At 46.9% G+C, this 20776-nt stretch overlaps 1 protein-coding gene across 4 annotated transcripts in view; it reads right to left on the bottom strand.

Annotated features, from left to right (window-relative positions):
* GLI2 (GLI family zinc finger 2) overlaps positions 1-20776 on the bottom strand; it is a 200554-nt gene that overhangs the window by 33280 nt on the left and 146498 nt on the right. For 3 of the 4 annotated variants that reach the window (XM_075028752.1, XM_075028753.1, XM_075028754.1), the window contains 2 exons: positions 9371-9573; positions 7495-7686 (listed from right to left, as the gene is read on the bottom strand). In XM_075028752.1, coding sequence (XP_074884853.1) covers positions 7495-7686; positions 9371-9573 — 395 coding nt within the window. Of the gene's footprint in view, positions 1-7494; positions 7687-9370; positions 9574-9948; positions 10017-20776 lie in introns of those variants that run through there. The other variant, XM_075028755.1, reaches the window with a different exon arrangement.

Here is a 20776-nt window from a genome sequence, read left to right as displayed (position 1 = left end):
CCTCTCTTCTCAATGACAGCCTGCCCAAGGTACCCGGGAAGAGAAGCGTCTGGGAAACGGAAAAGGAGTTTAACCAAATGAAGAAGTGCTCATCAGTGCATTTAGGAAGGGGGAATCTTTTCAAAATTATTATTCAAAAGCAGATTAGCAGCACTGGGATTGTTCTTAATAATAAAACTGGCCTGACCTAATCCCCTGATCTGAGGACACTGAGCATGAACGTTCAATGATACCAGGCAGCAGCCAAGATAAGCATTAGTGTACTTGTACACATAGGCAAGGTGTTCAATATGAGCTGACTGACAGCCACTCGAATATGTAAGCAAAATCCTCTGTTGCCTGAGGTCCAGTGATGTTTCAAAGGAAAAACCACATACAACTTCTTCAGCAGTGTCTTTGCCCAGAGAAGTAAATGAAGGCAGGATCCATTTTTCAGACACAGAGACGGAGAGCCTCGGGAGGATTTATCGCTAGTGCTCCCTCACTGATCATCTCTTCAAAAATGCTGACTTATCAAAATGAACAGGGTGCGTTTCAGGACTTTTTCAATGTTTAGAAATATGTTGGGGGAAGTTTCCAAACTGTCAGAGTACCCCCTTCAACACTATCGGAAGAAAAAAATCTGGTATTTTTCCATTGTTGTTCTAAAAGCTGTTTTGTTCAGAAACCTAAAATCATTACAGGTTAAAATGAATTTTAAAAAGTCACACACTGAAATAAAAGTAGGAAATTATTTTAAAATTAATTCCATTCATCTAGCAGCATTTAAGTTTTTAAAATTAATTTCTCTATGCCTCTCTACCTCAGATGGAGACCTTTTTTACCTTCAGTTTCTTTCCCTTGAATACTACTAAGAGATGGTAAGACTCTTTCTCACCCAGGTCCAGAAAGAAGTGATGGGCCAAAGTCCACACAGCAAAACAAGAAACAAGACAACTCCTTGAGATACCTGTATCATTGCCTCCTCTGGTGTTTGATAATATTTCCAGCCAAATACATTTACAGCATGCCCAGGATGGGTGGTGGCTGTTCCTGTATCAATTTGCTCTGCTACTTCTACCTCTCATCTTGAACAAACACCTGTTAAAGCCAGCAGATGCTTTCCACTGACTTCCATGGACTTTGGAGCACAGAATAAATGTGAATTTAAAAGCTGACTTAGAGACACCCCTGTTTGAAATATCTCATCTTTACTTTCAAACTAATTCTCTCCCACTTGGAAAAAATGCTATGTTGATGCAGTCATTTTTTGGACATACTAACAGCTTGTTTTTTATTTATTCAGTGTATATTAAATGAATTAGCTCTGAATGGAAGAAACCTGATGCTTTTTTTTGTTTGTTTTTTACAAAAAGGTAAAGATACCTTCTTAGAATTCAAAACTGCTTCAGATTTCAAGCAACAGCAAAAATGTCCTCTGGCCTAAAGTGAGACATAGGAAATTTTAAGCCAAAAGACCATCCCCTTCTCTCTCAGAGTTAGGAAGAGATTAAAATGGAGATGTGAACTGGTGAATGGAAGGGTGCAGTAAAGGTTGAGCCAAAGCTCTGGACATTGGTGATAGCGTTGTGGATGGCTGCCCATGAAGGTCAATAAAAAATTTACCATAGGCCTTTGCCCCCTGCTGCCTCATCTTACAAGAAATAAATTCTGGATACATTTTACAGTGTTTTAACTGGTGTGCACTGGCCTTTCCATACTGTTTCATACATAGACCCAGATATACTGACTGTCACAAGCTCAGCTCTACATGCTAGAGAATAAATATAACCCACATATTTTAAGAAACCTTTTAAAACTTCCTGGAACAACTTTTTTAGCAGAAAAAAGCTTGACTTTACAGCAGCATTATCTTTGCAGGGTAAATGTAAACACCACAGCTCACAACTGAAATCCATTTCTCTCCTGGGGCGGGGTTTAAATATCCCATTTCTAACCTAGCAAGAATTCAAGGCTGAATTTTCAAGTGACACTGTCCACGTCTGCCAAATGTCCCAGCCCGGTCCTCCAACCAGCCTAGAGCTGGGAGGAAAGTCCAGATTTCTTGGTAAAAAGGTAAAAGTTTTCCTGGCAGTTTCCTACAGTGTCTATGAATTATCACAGCCACGGGTTGCTCAGAAACTGGGATGTTCTTCCCAAATTTAGATTTATCCACAACGGGCCAGCAATGAGCCAAATGGTCAGCTTTTACACATGTGGTGGCTTGTGGTCTGACTCCCACGGCTCTTCCCAGTGCTGTTGTGCCGAAGGGCAGGATCAGACCCCGGCTCACGTGGGAGGCGGGAGCAGAGGTTCCTGCTCCGACCACTCGCCATGGCTGTGAGCCATCAGAGGGACATTACAAGACATGGTTTTCCTGGAGGGAGATTTCAGACCTCGTATCACACTAGAAATAGTGGCAGCAAAGCCCTCCTGAAAGGAAACGCCAGGCACTCAGTGGGAGCTCCTCTGAGGCTCCTTCAGGGCAAGGAAATCTCAGGCATCTCTTTACAGACAGGCATGTTGCTGTGATCTCGACTGCAGAGGGATGTCGGGGGAATCTGCTTCCAAATGGCCAAGCCCTTAAGGCACATGGGCTGCAAATGGCTCACTCCCTCTCCTCACCGAAACACGGCCAGAGCCACGGCTTCCCCTGCACCCCCTGACCAAGACACGGGATAAATACTGCGTTATCAAAATGGGCTGTCTTCCTGGCCACTCACCAAGAAAGCTCCACCCAAAGCATACAGAAATATCCCCCTCCTCCCACCATCAAATTAAATCCAAGGGAAGCATAAAAACCCAGGATGATCCCTTAATCAATAAGCAGCAGCAATAAACTACAAACACTCCTCGCATAACCAGATCCTTATTCCCCTCTGCCCTTCTGCAGCGGCAACACACGTCTTACTTAGACTGCAGCAGATGCTGGACATTTGTTCTGGCACCAGACGCTGTCCTGGGACCCTTCTTTCTGCCCTCCCCGGGCTGATCAACTTTGCAGTTCAAGGAATACTAATGCTTCCCTCAAATCCTCGCTGAAAGACAAGGCTGCATTCTTCTACTCCCAATCCACAAGGTAACTGTTTAGACGACCCAACTTGCATATGTAAATTGAATTCTTTAGAAACCAGAGTGCAGCAGGATTCCAGACAGAGCGCTTATGGGATGCTCTGGGACTTTTTCTCTCTTCTGCGCATATTTTTCTGGGGAGGAAAACAGCATTGCTGGCTAGAAATGGGTGGGAAATCATTTCCCATTCTCTGAACCTTTTCTGAGATTTCAGCAAGTTTCCATTCTGTGCTGGGACAAAGAAAACAAAACAAAACAAAAGGATCTTTCAGAGTTTTTAAGGAAGCGACTACAGGGCGCGCCGTCTGCCCGGAGTAGCCAACAGCTGGCTTGTTTGAGAAGTCATCCGAGATCCAGCATATCCAGCCTGCAAACCCCAAGCTGCTGGTCTCCCAAGCCCCAGGTGAGGCACTTCTTTCCTAGGTCGCTGTGAGGCTGGGCTCTCTCCGTCCATCCTGAGGGAGCAGTCACTTCACATAAACCTGCTGGAAGAGAGTCCTGAGCTCACCTCTCACGGACACACGCCTGATGACTGCAGTAACCACTGGGCTGCACTGCCAGCCCTGCTCCTTACCTTGATGGCTATTAAATCATTTACTTGAAGTAGAAAGGCTCCAACAACACTGACTGAAAGAGGCCAGTGAAGCTGAATCACTGTTTGATTTGGGGAAATAAAGTCCTGCTTGATGATTTGCCCACGTCCCAGGCAACTGTGCCAGCCATTGGCTTGTTGGCTATGCTGGGCTGGACAGAGCCTTTTTCCAGTTAAACTGCTGGTTGTGAGTCAAGACATTCATGACTGCCATGCACCAGGCAGAAAGAAAGAGGGCAGGGATCCCCGCTCTAGCTCCAGAACTGGATGAAATGCCGTGACAGTACTGCAGGGTCATTCCTGCTGTTGGTAACGGTAAGGTTGCACAAACACATCTACGTAGCCCTCCTGACCTGAGCGACTACCTCTTTGCAGCGCTGCTTGGACGCAAGTTGAACTCAAGATGTTTTTCCCCCATTCCCTGACTCAGTGTGGACAACCCAATCACACTTTTGACACTGTGCAAACAGAAGCAATGGATTTAAAGATGATCTCTGCTTCCCACCCTGGCCATAAGAGTCTTATTCCAAAGATCTGGATCTTGTTCCTAGAGCTGCCGCTGCTCTTCTCACTGATTATTTTATCTCCTTTCTCTTTGGGGTCTCCAGTGATGATGTAGCTTTGCTTTGTACAGTACTTTGAGATCTTCTGATGTACAGGGCTATAACAGTAAAAGCATCGAGTCAGTCTGGATACGCTCCTCTTGAGAGCAAATGGCGTGTCCTGAAGGGCTGAGGGTAATCACAGGAGCCTTTGTGCTTAGGGAAAATAAAAGTTGGATGTACTAAACATGCTCAGAAAGTTGTAGTCATCTCCAGGTTCATCTGTGCTCCCCACCAGTCTTTACTGCCCCAGGGATGTTCTTGTGCAACCACTCTGTCACCATGTGGCACCCACTTCTAGAATAGAAATGTGAAAGATTGTTTTGATCTGGTGAATAGATCCTGTAAATTAGTCTCAAAAGTGCCCCACCAGCAATGTTGTGACATTGGAAAGCTATTAACTTTTGATTTGAAAGTGTAAGCTTTCCAGAAAATGGATTTAAGCCTGGATTCAAACTCCACTCTTGGATTTAGAGTCCCTGTTTGGACAACAGAATGAAACAGGACAGATAACTGAAGGGTTGTTTAGTCTCCACTGGAACTGGCCTGAAGACCCCAGCAATCTGGTGCGTATAACTTAAATTTGGTCTACTTTAGTGACTTAACTACTTCTAGCTGCACAGTGAAAACCCTGCTAAACACATGCAGCTCTGGGGCACCCTAGCTCTGTCACCGTTTAAACACTCAGCAGACCTGCCACAAGGTTGGTAGCAACAAGCTCCAGCCAACATTTATGTCCTATTGCTTTTCCTGACCCTAGACGCCTGATGGGACAAAAAACCACCAACAAACAAGGACGCATCGGGAAATTCTCCAAGAAATGCAATTACAGCAACAAGAAGGGCCCAGGTATGTGTCTGTGGAAGAACTACCATGCCCAGTGTCTAGGGGTCCCACGGACCTGCAGGTGTTTGGAGGTGACGTGACACTGAATAGGCCAGTTTTAATAAATGTTTATCTGCTGCTTTTTCTTTTACAGGTGCCAGTGTTATCACAGATGTGTGATGGTGCTGCATGTGGTTTAACAGGAGCTACCTGCATTTTCAGCAAACTAATTCTTGTAAAGTTCTTATGTTCTGGGGCTCTCTGGGAAGAAAAGGGCTCTCTGAATGACAGATGCTGTGAGGTGGTGACTCATTAGGGTTTTATGCATGCTATTGATATTCTTGTCTCAGAAAAGCACCATAAGAGGATGCTTCATTAAATTATTGGTTCTACTATTTACTTAGGCCCCGCTGATTTAGATTTTTTAAATAACTTTCTAAAAAGAGAGGGAGACTCTCGTTCCCCAGCCAGTGTTTCAGAGCCATCCATTTTAGCCTCCGCCTTGATAATGCAGAATTCTCTCTTCTCTCTGGCTGATGGATAAACCTACACCTGTAGAACAGAGACTGGCACTGGGCTGCTGCTCCTTTTCACATTCTTAAAAAGTAGCCTTCTGGTGTCTCACGTCACATCCTCATGACATTTGAAAGTTTTCATCTCACATAGAGCATGTGAAGGCCCAGAAAGGGCTTTCCAGTTACTCATCAACAAAGCTTTACTGAAAGATCAAAACAAATGCTTGGTGAGCCCTGGCTTTGCAGTGAATAATGGTTATGAACTTGACTGCATGAAACTGGGACCTTTGGTACGTGATTCACTCTAGCGCTGTTTTAAGGAGAAGGCAAGCAGTAAGAGAGTCTTCTGCTAAGGGGACTATCTCAGACAACTTTAGATAAAGACTGATCTTCGGCAAACCAGAGGACGAGCATCTTGGTGTGCCAAGAGTCAGCCTGCGCTAGCATGAAAACAGTGGTGTTTTCTTCCCTCACTGGCTGTTTATCTGGCACTTCAGTGAGGCACTGCTGGTCAGAGATGGACTAATAAGGAGGCAAGGAGGAAGGAGTCTTGTTCATGAGCCCGAGGAGAACTTGGCAGGGCTGGTTTGCACCCATCTGTTATAACCACAGACATTAACCCTTTGGAGGGAAGACAGAGAGGTCTTACTGACCAGCTGCTGTGTAGCAGAGAAGCCCGGAAGGTATTTTGGGTGTTAGAGGCAGGATGGTACCAAGGAGCATGTGCTCTCCCTTTCAGACTGGGATCCAGGTTCCTGATTAATCTAGGAACTGGCAGCAGAAAATGACTATTCAGGTAAAACTTCCGCAGCAGCTGCAGCCAAGAAATTGTTTTTTTGTTAGAAACATCTATAAGCCCCCATCGCTGAACAGCCAGAACAGCTTTTATCATTCCAAACCAGTCACTTTACGAAGCAGCGAGACTGCAAAGTCTTTCATCTTAAAAGCTCAACAACAGAAACTTTGAAGCGGTAATGAAACGATGCAGATCTCCACTCCAAAAATTATAATGGTCCACAGGCAAATCTGAAGGCAGCCCAGGAAACAGAAGCCAGGATCTGAAAGTTGAGCAGAGACTTCTCTTTCTTGCCACAGAAATAATTCCCAAACTGTCCTCTGTAATATCTGCGCAACCCCAGTTCTTGCAAGATGTAGCATAAAGTGAAAGGAAAGAAATTTCTAACAGCTCAGAAAAATCATTTGGATCTCAGATACGCTTCCAGATAGGCTTTACCCATCTCACCAGGGCAGCGGTCAGGCTGCAGCAATGACTCAGCACCGCAGCGCCTAACATGATTTTATTTCTTCTCCATTTAGCCAGGAGCGAGAACTTTCTGGGTTTGTAATGCCTGATACTAGCGTAAATACCACATTCCTGCATTTTTTTTCCTCCCACAAAGCACTAACATATCCTCTCCACCACGGCTCCCCGTTAACATATTTTTTCTCCTTGGGGACCCGAGAGGTCTCCACCAAGACGAGAGGTCCATCGTGCTGAGCCCAGCTATGCCAGGAAAAGGCCAGCTTTTGTCCCAGACACCAACCGGGCTAAACGTGGGGTCGGATGGTGAGCCGGAGCTGGAGCTTGCCCCCAGGCACGCTGTGGTCACCCACGGCCAAAGCAGCAGGACGGCGGCGATGCCCTGCCCACTGGACCAGCGCGTCTCCTACCCGTGCAGCAGCCATGCCATCCTCCCAAAGAGGCCACAACGCAGATATTTTAAATGACGGATGTTTTATACATATATATGGAACAAGGCAACCTTTTAAGCCGAGAATTGTAGCGCAGCACCTGTGGGTTTCGGCAGGGCAGAGTAACCACATGTAGCAACCTCCACCTGGAGGACAGTCCCATCCATCTGCCCCAAAATTTCAGCTGTGCTGGGGAGGACCCGGACCCGCTACTCACCGTCGACAGGGCTGAGGTAATCGTGGAGGTGGGCTGTGCTGGTTGCTCCCCCGCTCTGCATCAGGAGGTCCCCGTAGGGGTTCGGGTGGCTGGCCATCAGCGTCATTTGGTGGTAGTAGTCGGCGGGGTTGGCTCCCGGCGGCGGCGGGGGCAGCCCGAAGAGACCTCGCTCCTTCAGGTGCTCGTGAGCCACTGCCGGAGCCACGGGTGAGGAGAAAAACATGGGGAGAAGGTTCCCACCGCAACGTTAGACCTCGGCGCTGACGTTGGCGGCCCCGTCTCCCCCCCGCGCCCCCCGCCAGCCCCGGCCGCGCGGCTCCGCGTAGGGCTCTCGTGACGTGCGCTTGGGCGTGCTTCTGCGGACAAAAGAAACTAAGCTGGGGCCTCTGCATTCCTCCATTTCCGCAAATTTATAAACAATCTCTCGTTCCCCCTTCTAATAATCCTCCCGTTCGGACGCAGCCAGCACCCCGGGGAGGGGGGAGAGGGCCCAGCCTGCCGGCAGCAGTAACCCTGTCAGCATTAACATCCCTGCCTATTAGGAAGGAAAGACAAATGCAGCCCAGTTCCCGATAGCAGTGCGAGGAAATTAAAGCCAAGGTCTAATGCATAGAGCTAGGTTTAGTGTCTGGCAGCATAAAACCATTTTGGCTGCCAAAGCCAATTACGCTTACTTTCTCCCAGCTGTAATTTTTCAAACCTGCCTCCCCACCCGCTTGCCCTATTAACTTATTTACCACTGCCTTAAAAAAAAAAAAGAAAAAGAATAAAAGGAGAAGAAAAGCAACCAAAACACAATGCCTTTTTTTCACAGCAAACAACAAAACTGGCTTTGGAAGGAGAGGACGGGGCAGAGCACACGCGTACCAGCCATCAGACCTCTCCGCGGCGGGCAGCTGGGAGTTTGGATGACGTTTTGGGGGAGGGAAGAAGACGCATCCATCTCCGGATCACCCTAGCGATGTTTTTTTAGCCAGAGAAGATGGTTTTACGCTGTGAGACACTAAGCTGAAGGCCTTGTTGCTCTCTGGTGTGCTTTGCTCTGTGGGGGAGAAGGGTTGCTTGCCCCTGCAGCAGCTTGGGAGCCAAGAGATATTGGGTTTGCTGGGTGTGCCGAGACCCCAAACCCCGGCTGCTCCACGGGCACAGAGCCAGCTGCCTGCAACCGTGTAACGAAGCACTTCTGACAAAATAGGGCATGACTTGCACCTCCCCAAGCGAAAGCAGAATCGTGCATTTTCCCCTTTCCCCGCTTAGCCATTTTTGTCCCCAGCTCCCTGGCACAGGGTCTGCCCGGGCTCGGAGAACATCACCACCTCCGCGCGCACCCAGTGCCAGCTCCCCACGCGCCCTTCGCCTTCACCGAAAGCTGCTGCAGGGCAGCTCAGGAGTAAGGAGGAGGAAAGCGTGGCCCCTCTCCTTCACCCGGGAGCCATCCTGCCCCGAGACACAAAGCCAACAGGGGGATAACCCAGCCGGCGTTGCCTCATCTCTGCAACGTCAGTCCCAGCCAGGCCAGGCAGCCGAAGCGACCGTGACCGTCTTTGGGGGAAGCAGGGCTCCCAGTAGAGACATAAGAGTGGGGAAGCTCGTAAGAGAGCCGAGAGCGCTGCAGAAAGGAACGTACTTTAAGCAAAATATTTATAATATGATCCAGCGGTAATAGCTATTCTCACGCTCTGCTTTCTCAGTGCAATGATGCAAAACAAATGTGTAGTTAACGGGGGGGAAAAAAAACCCGAAAAGAAAAAGAGACAGCTCTCCCACTTCAGAGAGCAGCTGCGGAGCCTTTGCAGCTGCAAATCCCTGGATTTTAGGGAATTTCAGTGCTGGTGAACTACAAAATCATTGCAGTACCAACAGCACAGCGTCTTACCGTCAGCAGGGCTGAGGCCCCTGGCAGCTGAGATGACGGAGAGCGTGGGGCTGCTGTGGACGGAGCGGAGGTAGTGCTCCATGTGGGGTGCCACGTAAGGGTGCGGCGGGCTGAAGGGTGACTCTCCAGGCCCGGCAGGGTGCGGAGACAGGCGGATGAGGGAGATGTCGGAGATGACGGGGCTGCCGCTCAGAGGAGGAGGCCTGGGAAGGAAACAGAGACACGCCATCACTCACAGCCACCTGGGGTGGGCACGGCCACCCGCCACACTTCTCCCTCCCACCCCACCACCTTCGCCCATGAGGGAGGATTTCGAGCGCATGGTGGGAAAAACCTCCCCTCTTGGCATATACGGAGCCTGAAGCCAGTGCAAGCTTCCTGCAGACCTGCATTCACATTGCACTAAACACATGTTTGTGCAAGGTGGCTCACCCCAGCTGGGCTGCTGTGAAAAGGGGCATGAGCTGCTTCTGGCAGAGCCTGCACGTGTAGGCTGCGTGGAGCACGCTCCGTGCTGGAGATCTCACTCCATCTCCTTGCACAGGGAGGCTGGCTGCATGAAGACATTCGAGGCAAACCTGGGGTTTGTGAGCTCCTCACTGCCCCTGGGTATCCAGATGTTTAGCGCTGCCATGCGCAGACAAAGCCCCAGGCGGGACTGCACGTGAAAGGATGCAAACGGCGCAAGGAGTAGTTATATGAAGTTGAGGAGAGCCGTGCTTCGCTTGGCCCAGCGTGCGTGGCTCGGCAGCGCCGGTGGAGCAGCCCTCCCTGCCTGCGTCCATCACGGCTTGCACAAACCTCCTTGACAGGTCGGTGGTACGGTTCAGAGGGCAAAAGTTCATGAGAGGTTTTATTGCATGCTTTCTGGGGGCCACCTCTGTTAAATCCCTCAGATCTTCCCCAGGCCAAGTGTTACCTGAGAAAGAAGTCAGTAAATGCTGAGGGAATCAGCAGGTAACAAAAAGAAAGTCACAGGCCTGTTTTGGCACTCGAGCAGTTTTTGCAGGGTGAGCAAGGATGGAAGAGAAAGTGTGTGGACATCTCCCAGACACATCTTCTACTGTACCCTCTAGCCTCTTAGCCAAACGACAGAGGGTGCAAGGAGGGGAGAAAAAGTTACATGCCCTGACCTGAGAAGCAGAAAATCTGAGCTAAACACCAAAAGAGGCACCAAAGAGCTGCCATTAGGCAAAATGAAAGAGCAAAATCTGCTTTGCATTAGCTCTCTCTGTACTCACAGACTGCTGGAAGTGGAGATGGTGCAGAGATGCAGGTCACGGCAGGGACGGCATTTGTCCCTGGCCTGGTGCTTTGGCAAAGCTGAGGGAGATGGATGTGCACCCCACGGGGCTGCACCCCAGGCGTGGGAGACCATGGGGATTTGGGGTTTCGGAGGTCAGGGATCTGGGACGTGGGCTGAGCTAAGGGACAGTGTTACAAAGGTCCTTGACTAACAATATCCAAATATGCCACCAGCGAGTGCATCTAAGAGCTGTCTCTCCATGCACAGACAACCACAAACACGAGGGTCTGAGCAGTTTACACATGCCACCTGCACCTCAGGATCTTGGTCCCACCCTGCCTTATCAACGGTTCAGGTGCATTTTAATTTATTTGTATTACCTTCATATCAACAAAACCACAAAGAAATGTAATATAAGCTTTGCAGACTTATTCAGCAGTTTACGAGCATGTTTGTCTTTGTTTGATCTTCTGCATGTTTCTCTGTCTTTCTGATAAATTAGTAAACCTTGTGGCTTTTTCAACACTTTCTGCTGATAGGTAGTAAATTAAATGCCTTTTAAAATATTTATAGTTCAAAGTACTTTCCTGTAGCAATACTCTTCGCGGCTCACTGGTGTGAAATACAAGACAGTGAAAACCTATCAGATATAAGGGACTTGCGGAGATGCACAGCCACGGACGCACACGCGCTCGTCGGACCCAGGCTGGGGTTTCGCTAGAGGAACACCCACCAGCATCGAGCCTGTTTTCTTTTACAGCACCGAAAGTCAAACTTATAACGGCATGGCTATTTCAGACCTCCTAACCTCCCCACCTGTGTCGCCACGGCCTTTCGTTACCAAAATTATGGGGCGACCAAAGTCCCTCTCCGAGCCACTCTCCGGTGCCTCTCGCCATGACGTCAGCTGCGATGGCAGCAAGCTCAGGAAAGCTGCAGCCGAGGCTGCCGGGGCTGTTTTTTGTCGAGGCTGCTAATAAAGGCGGCTGAGCACGGAGCTGACCAATTTATTTCTACCGGGGAGGAGGGAGAAGTGAATCAAAGTCTCTGTTCCAGATTTAGTTTCAATTCATTTCTAATAATCTCCACCGCCTCATCTGGAAAAAATGAAACAGGATTAAAAAAAATGATGTCATTAAGAAAACATCTGACTAATTTTTCTTCTGACGAAGACTTAATATAAGTGAGGGGGGATGTAAATTAAAAGCAGCCCCAATCTTCCCTGGGCCACAGAGCCTGCCTTAATACATAAGCCATGAAAGAAGTTTTCTTACATATACAATAAGTTCCCTCTTTCATCAGTACTCACAGCTTCTCCCAAAAGGGTTGTGAACTTCTTTGATGCAGGCTTGAAACTATGTATTACCAGGTTTACGAGCCTTCGGAGCCTCCGCTGATCAAACTGTGAGGCCGACATCTAAAATGTGTATAACAATATGAAGGGTTTGCTGTTCATTTTCTCCGTGCTAAATTGGGCAGAAACGCTGGAGTCCCTCAGAACAGGAAAACTCCACCCTGGCCAAAAAGGTAACACTGGGAAAAAGATCAAGAATTCACCCAAAATGCATGCAGCTGGAGCCCCGGGTGGTGTTTCAATACGAGGCTGGCCCTGTGTATAAAGACCGGTTGGGGTGGAGAGCAGGCTTCTCCTTACCGCATCTCTCCTTCTGTGGACTGGGATCGCCGTACTCTCAGCCAGGTCTGGCTCCTGTAAGCCCTCCCAGGCAGGGATCACGTCTCACCGTTGTACACCTACAGTTCTAGCAAGGCACCATCCCACGAAGCAGCATGTCCCAAAATAACGTGGCTTCCAGTAGCTGCCTACCAGGAAGGGCTCACTTGGCCAGAGGGCTCCTCTGCTCCTAACTCCCCAAAAGTTTGATTTTTTTCCCCCCTTTTTTTCCAGTTGCGCTACTGGCATTATTTCTTACCTAATCCCCAAGTCGCACATTGTGCCATCGCATCGGCACTCTGCAAATACACAGCGAGAGGCAGCCGTAGCCTCGCAGGTCTGCTCCTGGCAGAGGAGAACAATTAGCTGCTACGTTTTAGAGGCAGTGGCTTAAATGGATGAGAGATGAAATTGTGCGGGGGGAAGGCAGCTCTGCCCCATGCTCTGCTCTCCTCCCGGGCCAGCAGGGCTTCCCATCCCCATGCCCCAAGCCCTGCAGCGGGACAATCTCCAGCATGGTGCCGTGAACCAGCCCGTGCAATGGTGGTGTGGTGCCAGAGCTGGGTTTCTCCGTGTGTCTGCAGAGCTCCGTGCCCAGACCTCCGCTATCCGTACATCAGTCCCTGCTCCTTCCCTGGATCCCGCAGGTGGCACGAGGAAAACACTCCAGCGCCTGGGGGAGAGTTCCCTGCTTTGCTGAAGCCAATGCTGTAAAAATCTCACTGTCTGCAGCGGGATGAGGGATTTCACCTGACCACATATATTTCTGAAGAAACTGGGATTCTGGTTTTCAAATAGGCTAAGGGAATTGGGTGTCCAAATGCCATTAAATTTAATGGGAGCCAGGGGCCTGTTTTCCCCGTGGCTCTAGCGAGAAGCCCAGGCTCTATAATTAATGCTCAGGACTTGTAGAGCAATTTGCATCTCTGACGAAGCAGGCGAGCCTGGATTCATTTCCTCCCCCACCCAGGAGAGGCTGTCCCTTCCCTGCTCCCTAACAGAGGGAGACACTGAGGTGGGGGAGACCTTCCCTGATCCCATCCAAGGGCTGCAGGGCCTCGTGGTGATGCTGGGGGCATGCACGCTACTGAAGGCAGCGGGGAAAAGAGTTCTGCTTAATTTTCCTGCCACCTGGGTTTTGCTGAAAGGAGCAGCAGCTTGTCCAAAGCTCCACAGTTTCATCCCAAAGTCTGGGGGAAGGAGCTGGTAGTTTTTCTTTAGAAAGCAAGGCAAAAAAATTCAGCCTGTGGTTTTCAGTGAGGTGGACTGGCGTGTCCCTGCGTGTGCCTTGGAGCTTGGCAGGCGCTCGTCTCCGCTGCCGCAGCTCACAGGAGGTGTGTGCGCTGCGCTCGGTCCATCGCTGCTGGACGCAGTGCTGAGAAAGGAGCCTCGTGGTCCCACAGTGGACGAGCATCATCATCTCTGAGGAGCCGGGCTGGGCTCCTGGGAAAGGAAACCCCCCGAGGGACTGGCAAAACCAGTGCTGGCTGCTATGAACAGGGCCTTGGGGTGACTTTTTTCTCATCATGCTCTCCCCCTGTGGTCACACACCAGCAATCCCAAAATCTTGCATGGCAGAGGTGTGCCACCATCTCCCCACTGCTGCATGTGAGTCTGGAGCCTCTGCAAGGGGCATCCAGCAATGAATGCAACAGTTAAAGAAGTTGTACATTTCTGAAATAATCTCCATCAGTTAAATAAACCCCAGAAAAATGGGGACAATTAACCAGCACTAATGTCCCATGACTAGTCTAAATTAATACTTACATGCCAAGTAAATTCATTCAGTGGAAAACAAAAGGCTGAATACTTTTCCATACGCTTAATGGAATATGGACACTTGCAGTCAATTGTTTTGCTGTACAATAAAAAGACTGCAGAGCTGCTACACAGAGATGGAAGCTAGGAACAGAGCTGCTCATGGGGAGGGGTATCATCGGCTGGTAGAGTTTTACTATAAGAAAAAAGATTTTAAAGCCAACAATCCCATCTAAGCCCCACATAAAAATCCTTCCTTTTGTTTTGTTTTAAAGAAAACTCCCTGGCCTGGCTTTCACAAGTCCTGCGTACCCAGAACACCACCCAACATCTGCAGGAGATGGCGGAGAGACATATGGATGCCCCAAAAATGGACTGTGCTTGTGGCAGACACTCTACGTATAGAATGCCAAAGCTGTACCTAGCAGGAAACCTAAAATGCTCCAGGATCCATGCTAAACGAGTCAGTCTAAACAGCTCTCGCCAGCCCCTCAACTTCACCTCTGTTTATTTCTCACTTAAAGTCCCTTACAACAGGAAGGGCGATAGGTCGCGACACTTGTGCGGTACCCTCAGGATCAAAACCCACAAAGTCCATCAAAACGAGGTACCTTTCAGAGGTCAAACCTGGGCCACAACGATTGAATTCACAAGACATTTGATCATTCGCAAAGATTTCCCCCTCCTTCCCATTTTTTCGGCTCGGGGAGCAGAGGATGCGCTGCGAGGAGCAGCATGGAGCTGCCTTGCAGCCGCCTCTCACCCCAGCCACTGCCAGGGAGCGCGGTGATGGGGAATCACTCATGCTTCCCAGCTCTACCAGCACTGCAACAAGTTGATAATTATCCTGTAAAGTGACCTGATGCTCGAATATAGGGTTATCAGCTTGAAGATGCCAGCTTACATGTTGCACTAGGAAGAGATCGGGATGGGGAGCCAAGACACATCACTGTTAACTCCCAGCCCTCCCCTGCTGGGATGCTCAGCACAAATAATTTTATTTATTTTTCCTGTATTTTCTCAGCTCTAAAATGGGATTAATAATACCTTTTTCTTTCATAATCACAAAGATGGATACATAGAAAATTAGAGCCACCTTTGCTAATTCAGCAATTAATACACTCACTTATAAGAAGCTGTTAGGGAGACTGTGAAGCTGGACAAAAATTGCAACAGCTTCTCTGCAGAAAGTTAATGGGCATGTTTCAAGCTGTTCCCATTTTCTTCTTTTCCCTCAAATATGGCTTTGAGGCATGGAAATCATGAAAAATAAAAAAGATTTTTTAACAGTGAGGGCAAGTTCCCATTAGATGGGTTTATGGAAGGAAGTGGTAAATTCAGTGCTGTTGCAAGACTTTATGGCAAAACTAGATGTTTTTCTAAAAGATGGGCTCTAAGTGTACTGCAAGGTTTGGAGTTTTAATAGTAGGAAAGAGTAATTTCTCCCACTGTAGAAATTAAAGGGGGGAATCCTATGGCCAGTGTCACAGATGTCAGATCAGATAACTGCGGTAATTCCTTTGGGCCTTAAGAGACACAAACCTCTGAACATAAAATCCCTTATTTGTGGATTTGTGGTTAGGGCACTGCTCTGAGAATGATTTAGGCAGACACTATGAAAAATCCCACTCTGCATCCATTGGCAATGGCAGTTGTCTAAATACCTTTAAAAGTCACACCTTAAAGTCTAATCTTGCACCACTGAAGTCAAAGGAAACTCTGCTGCTGATGGCAGGAGCAACAGGAACAGGTATCCAGTGTGTCAGTTCCTCCGTTTTCCATCTACACCATGGAAACAGTATCATAATCTAAGGTGGGTACAATTTCTTAGCACAATTTTTTTTCCATCCCTTAGAAAAACATATTCAAGGCTTAATGCAACTTCTAGCATATGAGGTCAATTTAATATATTTGCTCCAGGTAAGAAAAAGGATTTTTTTGTTTCAAAACTGGAAAAAAAAGGTAAACGTCTTTCATTTTTCCTTTCAAAAGACTACTTCATTTTCAAACCTACCTGACTTCAATCCTAAGTTTAAAGTATCTAAAACCAAGAACAAATGGAACAAAAGAATTAATTTCACCCAATACAAAAGTATTATTATTTTTATCAATGAAAACAAAAGTATTTTGGTTTAGAGCTTGAAACTTTTTTCGTCTAAGTTCCACCAGAAGTTAACAACGTTCTTAAGCTCACAGGTTGTTGGCAGCCTTAGTAGGGACAAGGGCGATGTTTGGAGGGAGCAAAGTTGGGAGTGTGAGTGCAGAAATTGGTCCTCAGATTAGAAACTCTCCTAACCACATATTGTTTCTTACTGCATTTATGCTGCATTTACCACAATGCAGGTCTAGTTTTGGCTTACACTTCTAAGCACAATTGCAACACAATAACAACAACAATATCAATATTTGCTTTTAAAATGGAAGAAAAATGCAAAATTTTAATAAGTAAGGTTGCCCTCCATTATAGAGCACACAAAGAAGCAAGACATCAAAAGTAGAAATTAGAGTTGATACGGGACCTTCAAACCCAAATCAAATTAGTGTCTCTAGGAGAGATCTTTGATTTAAGCTTAATAGTGGTGATTTTTTCTTGGGTTGTTTTATACTTAATCAGCCACACAGCCCACTGTGCAGACATATGTTCCCAAAGCACATCAAAGCAAGTAAACATTCTGTTTCAGATCCTAATATCCTTTTTTATCCAATTATCTTACTTACATGATCTTTTAATTTAAGTTCTGAAAGCCCACCTTTTCACACAAGCTTTCCTTTAGCGACGGAGGTAGAAGGATGACCAGCTCAGTTCTTGTGAGATACCAGCCAAAAAACCCCCACAACGAATAAATCAAAGCACAGCAGATGAGTCTCTAAGATAGTTTCTTGAGAGATTAATGATGAAAGCCTTCAGAGAGGAAGCATATTTTAAGAAGGGGAACTTCAAGGAAGGTAGCTGAGAGGGAGAGAGGGAAGGAGAGTGAGCGAAAAAGGCATGAAAGAAAGCATGGATAAAAGTGCGAGAGCCAATGGAAGTAGTTCAGCGACAGACCGAAGGAGCGGTGCAAACCTGGAGGCGCGTGAACTTCAGGTTGAAACCACCAGGCATGAGAACTTGATTCCAGTAGTCACAAAATTTGAGAGCTGGGGTGTCAAAACACTGTGGGGTCGGGGCGGAGAGGGGATGAGGGCTGGGCAGCGGCATGGCGGGTGCGGGGGGAGCAAGCAAGGTGGGAAGTGGTGGGGAATGGGACGGGAAGAGGTGTAGCCATGGACCAGATCCTGACGGAAGAGCTGAGTAGGAAGCTGAGGGAAATCTGTCAGGATTCAGCGCTGGTGAGGTCATGTGGGAAATGGGTGTTGGAAAGATGTGTTGGATGTGACACAGCCATTTCTCTACATCTGATTGATTTCCCTTGGGACACATGTTGAGGATATTAGCACTTTGGAGCGAATACTTTGCTTGTAGCTGTGAAGACACTGGGCTTGGGAAAACAAATGGGAAGTGTATGTGTGTGGGGAGGAAATCAGAGTTTCTGATCCCTGCCTAGTGTCTTCTTGCCATGCAACTTTCGGGTGGGGGCTTTTCTCCCTCAAAAGGAAATAACATTCAAGTGCTACAGAATAGTTTAACATTTAAAAGACTATGCCTATAGTACTTCTGAAAAGTCCCTTTCCATGTTAGGCCAGCACTAACCTGTTGCGGAGAGGGCAAGTCAGTGGCAGCAACACCACAGCAGTGGAGCTCATGGAAGACTCAGGCAAACCATAGAAAATGCTTCTTCATTCATTACACTTTAAATCTGCCTTGGCTCTATACCCGTCATATCCCAGAAAAGCAAAAAAGGACCATTCCTCTTCATCATGACTGTAATACAATCAACTGGCTGCAGCATTACTCTAACCAATGTTAACTAACAGAGTCTATGTCTGACATCTATAATTTCATGTTAACAAATTAGGTAGAGTCCTGCATTTCCTGGTACCTTGAATGCCCAAGAAGCTCATAACTTTTCTTTATATGCAAAATGTCAGGGAAAGGGCAAACAATGTTATGCCAGAAGACCATAGCCAAATCACTTGGTTGGAATGTGCTGTAAATCACGGGGTGAATGGAAAATGAATCTTTGTTCCAGGACAGCGACTTCCAGCATTAATGTTGCTGCTAATATGCTCCTTTTCTACTGGGAATGTCCTCTTCCCATAATCCAAGGTCCTATAACTTAAACCCTGTAACTAAACAGGACATCAAGGAAGAAAAACCTACACCCAACTAATTATAAAAAGCCTGAAATGTCCTACTTCTCTTTTCTGAAGTACAGGGGGAAACCATTGGTGTTCAGGCTTTAGAAAGATACTGTGCTTGCTCTAAGCAGCAATAAGCTGTTGTAACCAACTGGAAGTAACCAGAAAACCATGTTTTACAAAGGGGAATAAAACGAAATGGGAACAGGTACAGCACAAATCTCTACAAAGCCTTTCTAGACACAGCAGTCCGAGGAGCTCTGTATGCAGAGGTGATTGTGATAGTTGCACAGAAACACATCTCACACACACACATCCACACACACCAGGTACGCTGCTGGCATGCTGCGTGTGTACCTGCCTCTGGTGTATCACAGCACAAAGAAGTAAAAGACGTGCATTCCCATAATAGCAAAGCTTTTGGTTGGGGCTCCCTGGGTTTTCTGCAGGAATTAATTTTACTGGCATTTGACACATTTTAAACAGCAACAGCACTCACAGTAACCTCCAAAGGGAAATATTCCTGAACAATATATAATAAATACATTGATTTCTAATAATAACCATCTGCCCTAAATCTTCTTGCTGACAGGTTTAGTTGGACCAAAGGCCCTTTTCACATCTACTTCATGACAGTTCCCATCACTACATAAAGACTTTGAAGTGCCCTAACGTGCAGTAAAATGCGAGATAACCTACCAAACTGTCAATATTTCTTCACTTCTAAAAGGAAATGCTAATGGCACTCAAAGAGCTCAAGATGTAATGTAAGATCTGATCCAGCAGGCTGGCTGATCTAACCATCCTTTCCTTTGCTACAAGTATGCTGAAAAGCAAGCAATTATAGGGTGAAGAGCAGAACTAGGTAAAACTTTTTCACTGATATGACTGCAGGAAAAAAAACACCACCTTTTTATTCCAAACAAGCTTTTCACTTGGAAGTGTCTGGAGTTTTCTGTACAAAATAAGAGAATTAACAATAAGTCAGTGCTTCAATTTTAATTTCTTCTTTTTAACCTATCACTTTTTTTCCTTTTCTTTTTTTAGCACTAGAAAGAAAGTGAACCAGAATGAAACATGGATGTTTTTAAAATCTGGACAACATTCAGCTGGGAGTTAATTTTCCATAGGGAAAAGATGAACACAAATAATCCAGAGGAAGCAGAATCTCTCTCCAATTGACTGCAATAAACAACTGGCATTTCTCTACCAGCTCTAGTCTGCAGTGTAAGACTGAGAAAGGCTCTACAGCAGGAGAAACTAAATGCAATAAAGAGAAGCCCACCCCTATGGTAAAACCCCAGCACTGCTTACTGCCCCGTACAACTCCAACAGACTTCGAAGAAGCCAGAATGCTGCCCCCTGCCTCCTCCCCCCCCCCCCCCCCAAATCATCAGCTCATGGTAAGAAAGGATGAGGTATTTTATATCTCATCATCCATGTACCACCCAAAAAGCCTTCCTTCCAAAACCCTTTTGCTCCCAGATCCGTTCGTGTCATTCTCTACAGCTGCTCTCCTATTCTTCTAGTTTTCCAGTGACACAGGAAAATATAACATATTTATCAAGGAAGGAATAGGGATCTGATGTTCCCCAGCTGTTTACTGCTGAAAGTTTATACTAGTGCTTTTCAACCTGTGGTTTGCAAAACCCTTGGGAATCACAAAAAACTCCTTCAGGTGCTGTGAAAGACAGCAAAAAAAACCCAGCAAGCCTCTTGTTATTCAGGCCAAATTCATGCCAAACACCATGTTTGACAACCCTGCTGGAAAATTTTTAGGGAGGCCACAGACTGTAATAGCTCTAAAACCCCTCATTGACCCTATGCTTCCTGAAATCAATAAAGATTACATACGAGACATTCTCAGAGTAATCATCGACTACCGCCCCAACCCATCCAACACCCACCAACGGCAGCTAGTGCTGGAGCACGCACGCGTGATTTAGGCATCTTTGCTACGCTGGCGCAGAGGTAACGCCGTCTCCCGTGTCAGCAGCACGGTATACCTACGGCGACACCTCCCTCCCACCGCCATGCAAAGGGAGACCTGCAGGCCTCATCTTTCATTCTCTTATCTCATGCAGCTATTCCTTATGCAGACACATTTCTGTATACAAATCCCATTATACTTGACCCTCGGTTCACCCCGTTTCCATTACAACGCTGTAGACTCAACCAGACTTGCTCCAGTGCCAACTCTGTGCTGTCATTCCTTGCGCAGAGTGGTAATAAAGAAATCACTGTTTTAAGCTGACAAAGAACAGATTTCTTACTAAGTAAACACTGATGTTTTGGTAGGGAAATTAAGTTATAAAATTGCGTCTACAAAGGGAGACCATACAGATGGAGTTTGTTAAGAGACAGCAATACAGTCAACAGTGGTTAATTCAATTGCCTGCTACTTATCAGATTTTTTTTTAAAAAAGGCTTATCCAGCTTTTGTAAATGCAAATGCAGAAAAACATTTCAAAGAGTCGTTGTCGTTTTAGCT

The sequence above is a fragment of the Buteo buteo genome, chromosome 5 (assembly GCF_964188355.1).
Source record: "Buteo buteo chromosome 5, bButBut1.hap1.1, whole genome shotgun sequence".
NCBI classification, from domain to species: domain Eukaryota; kingdom Metazoa; phylum Chordata; class Aves; order Accipitriformes; family Accipitridae; genus Buteo; species Buteo buteo.
The sequence above is the reverse complement of the archived record's forward strand: the minus strand, read 5'-3'. Positions and strand labels throughout refer to the sequence as shown.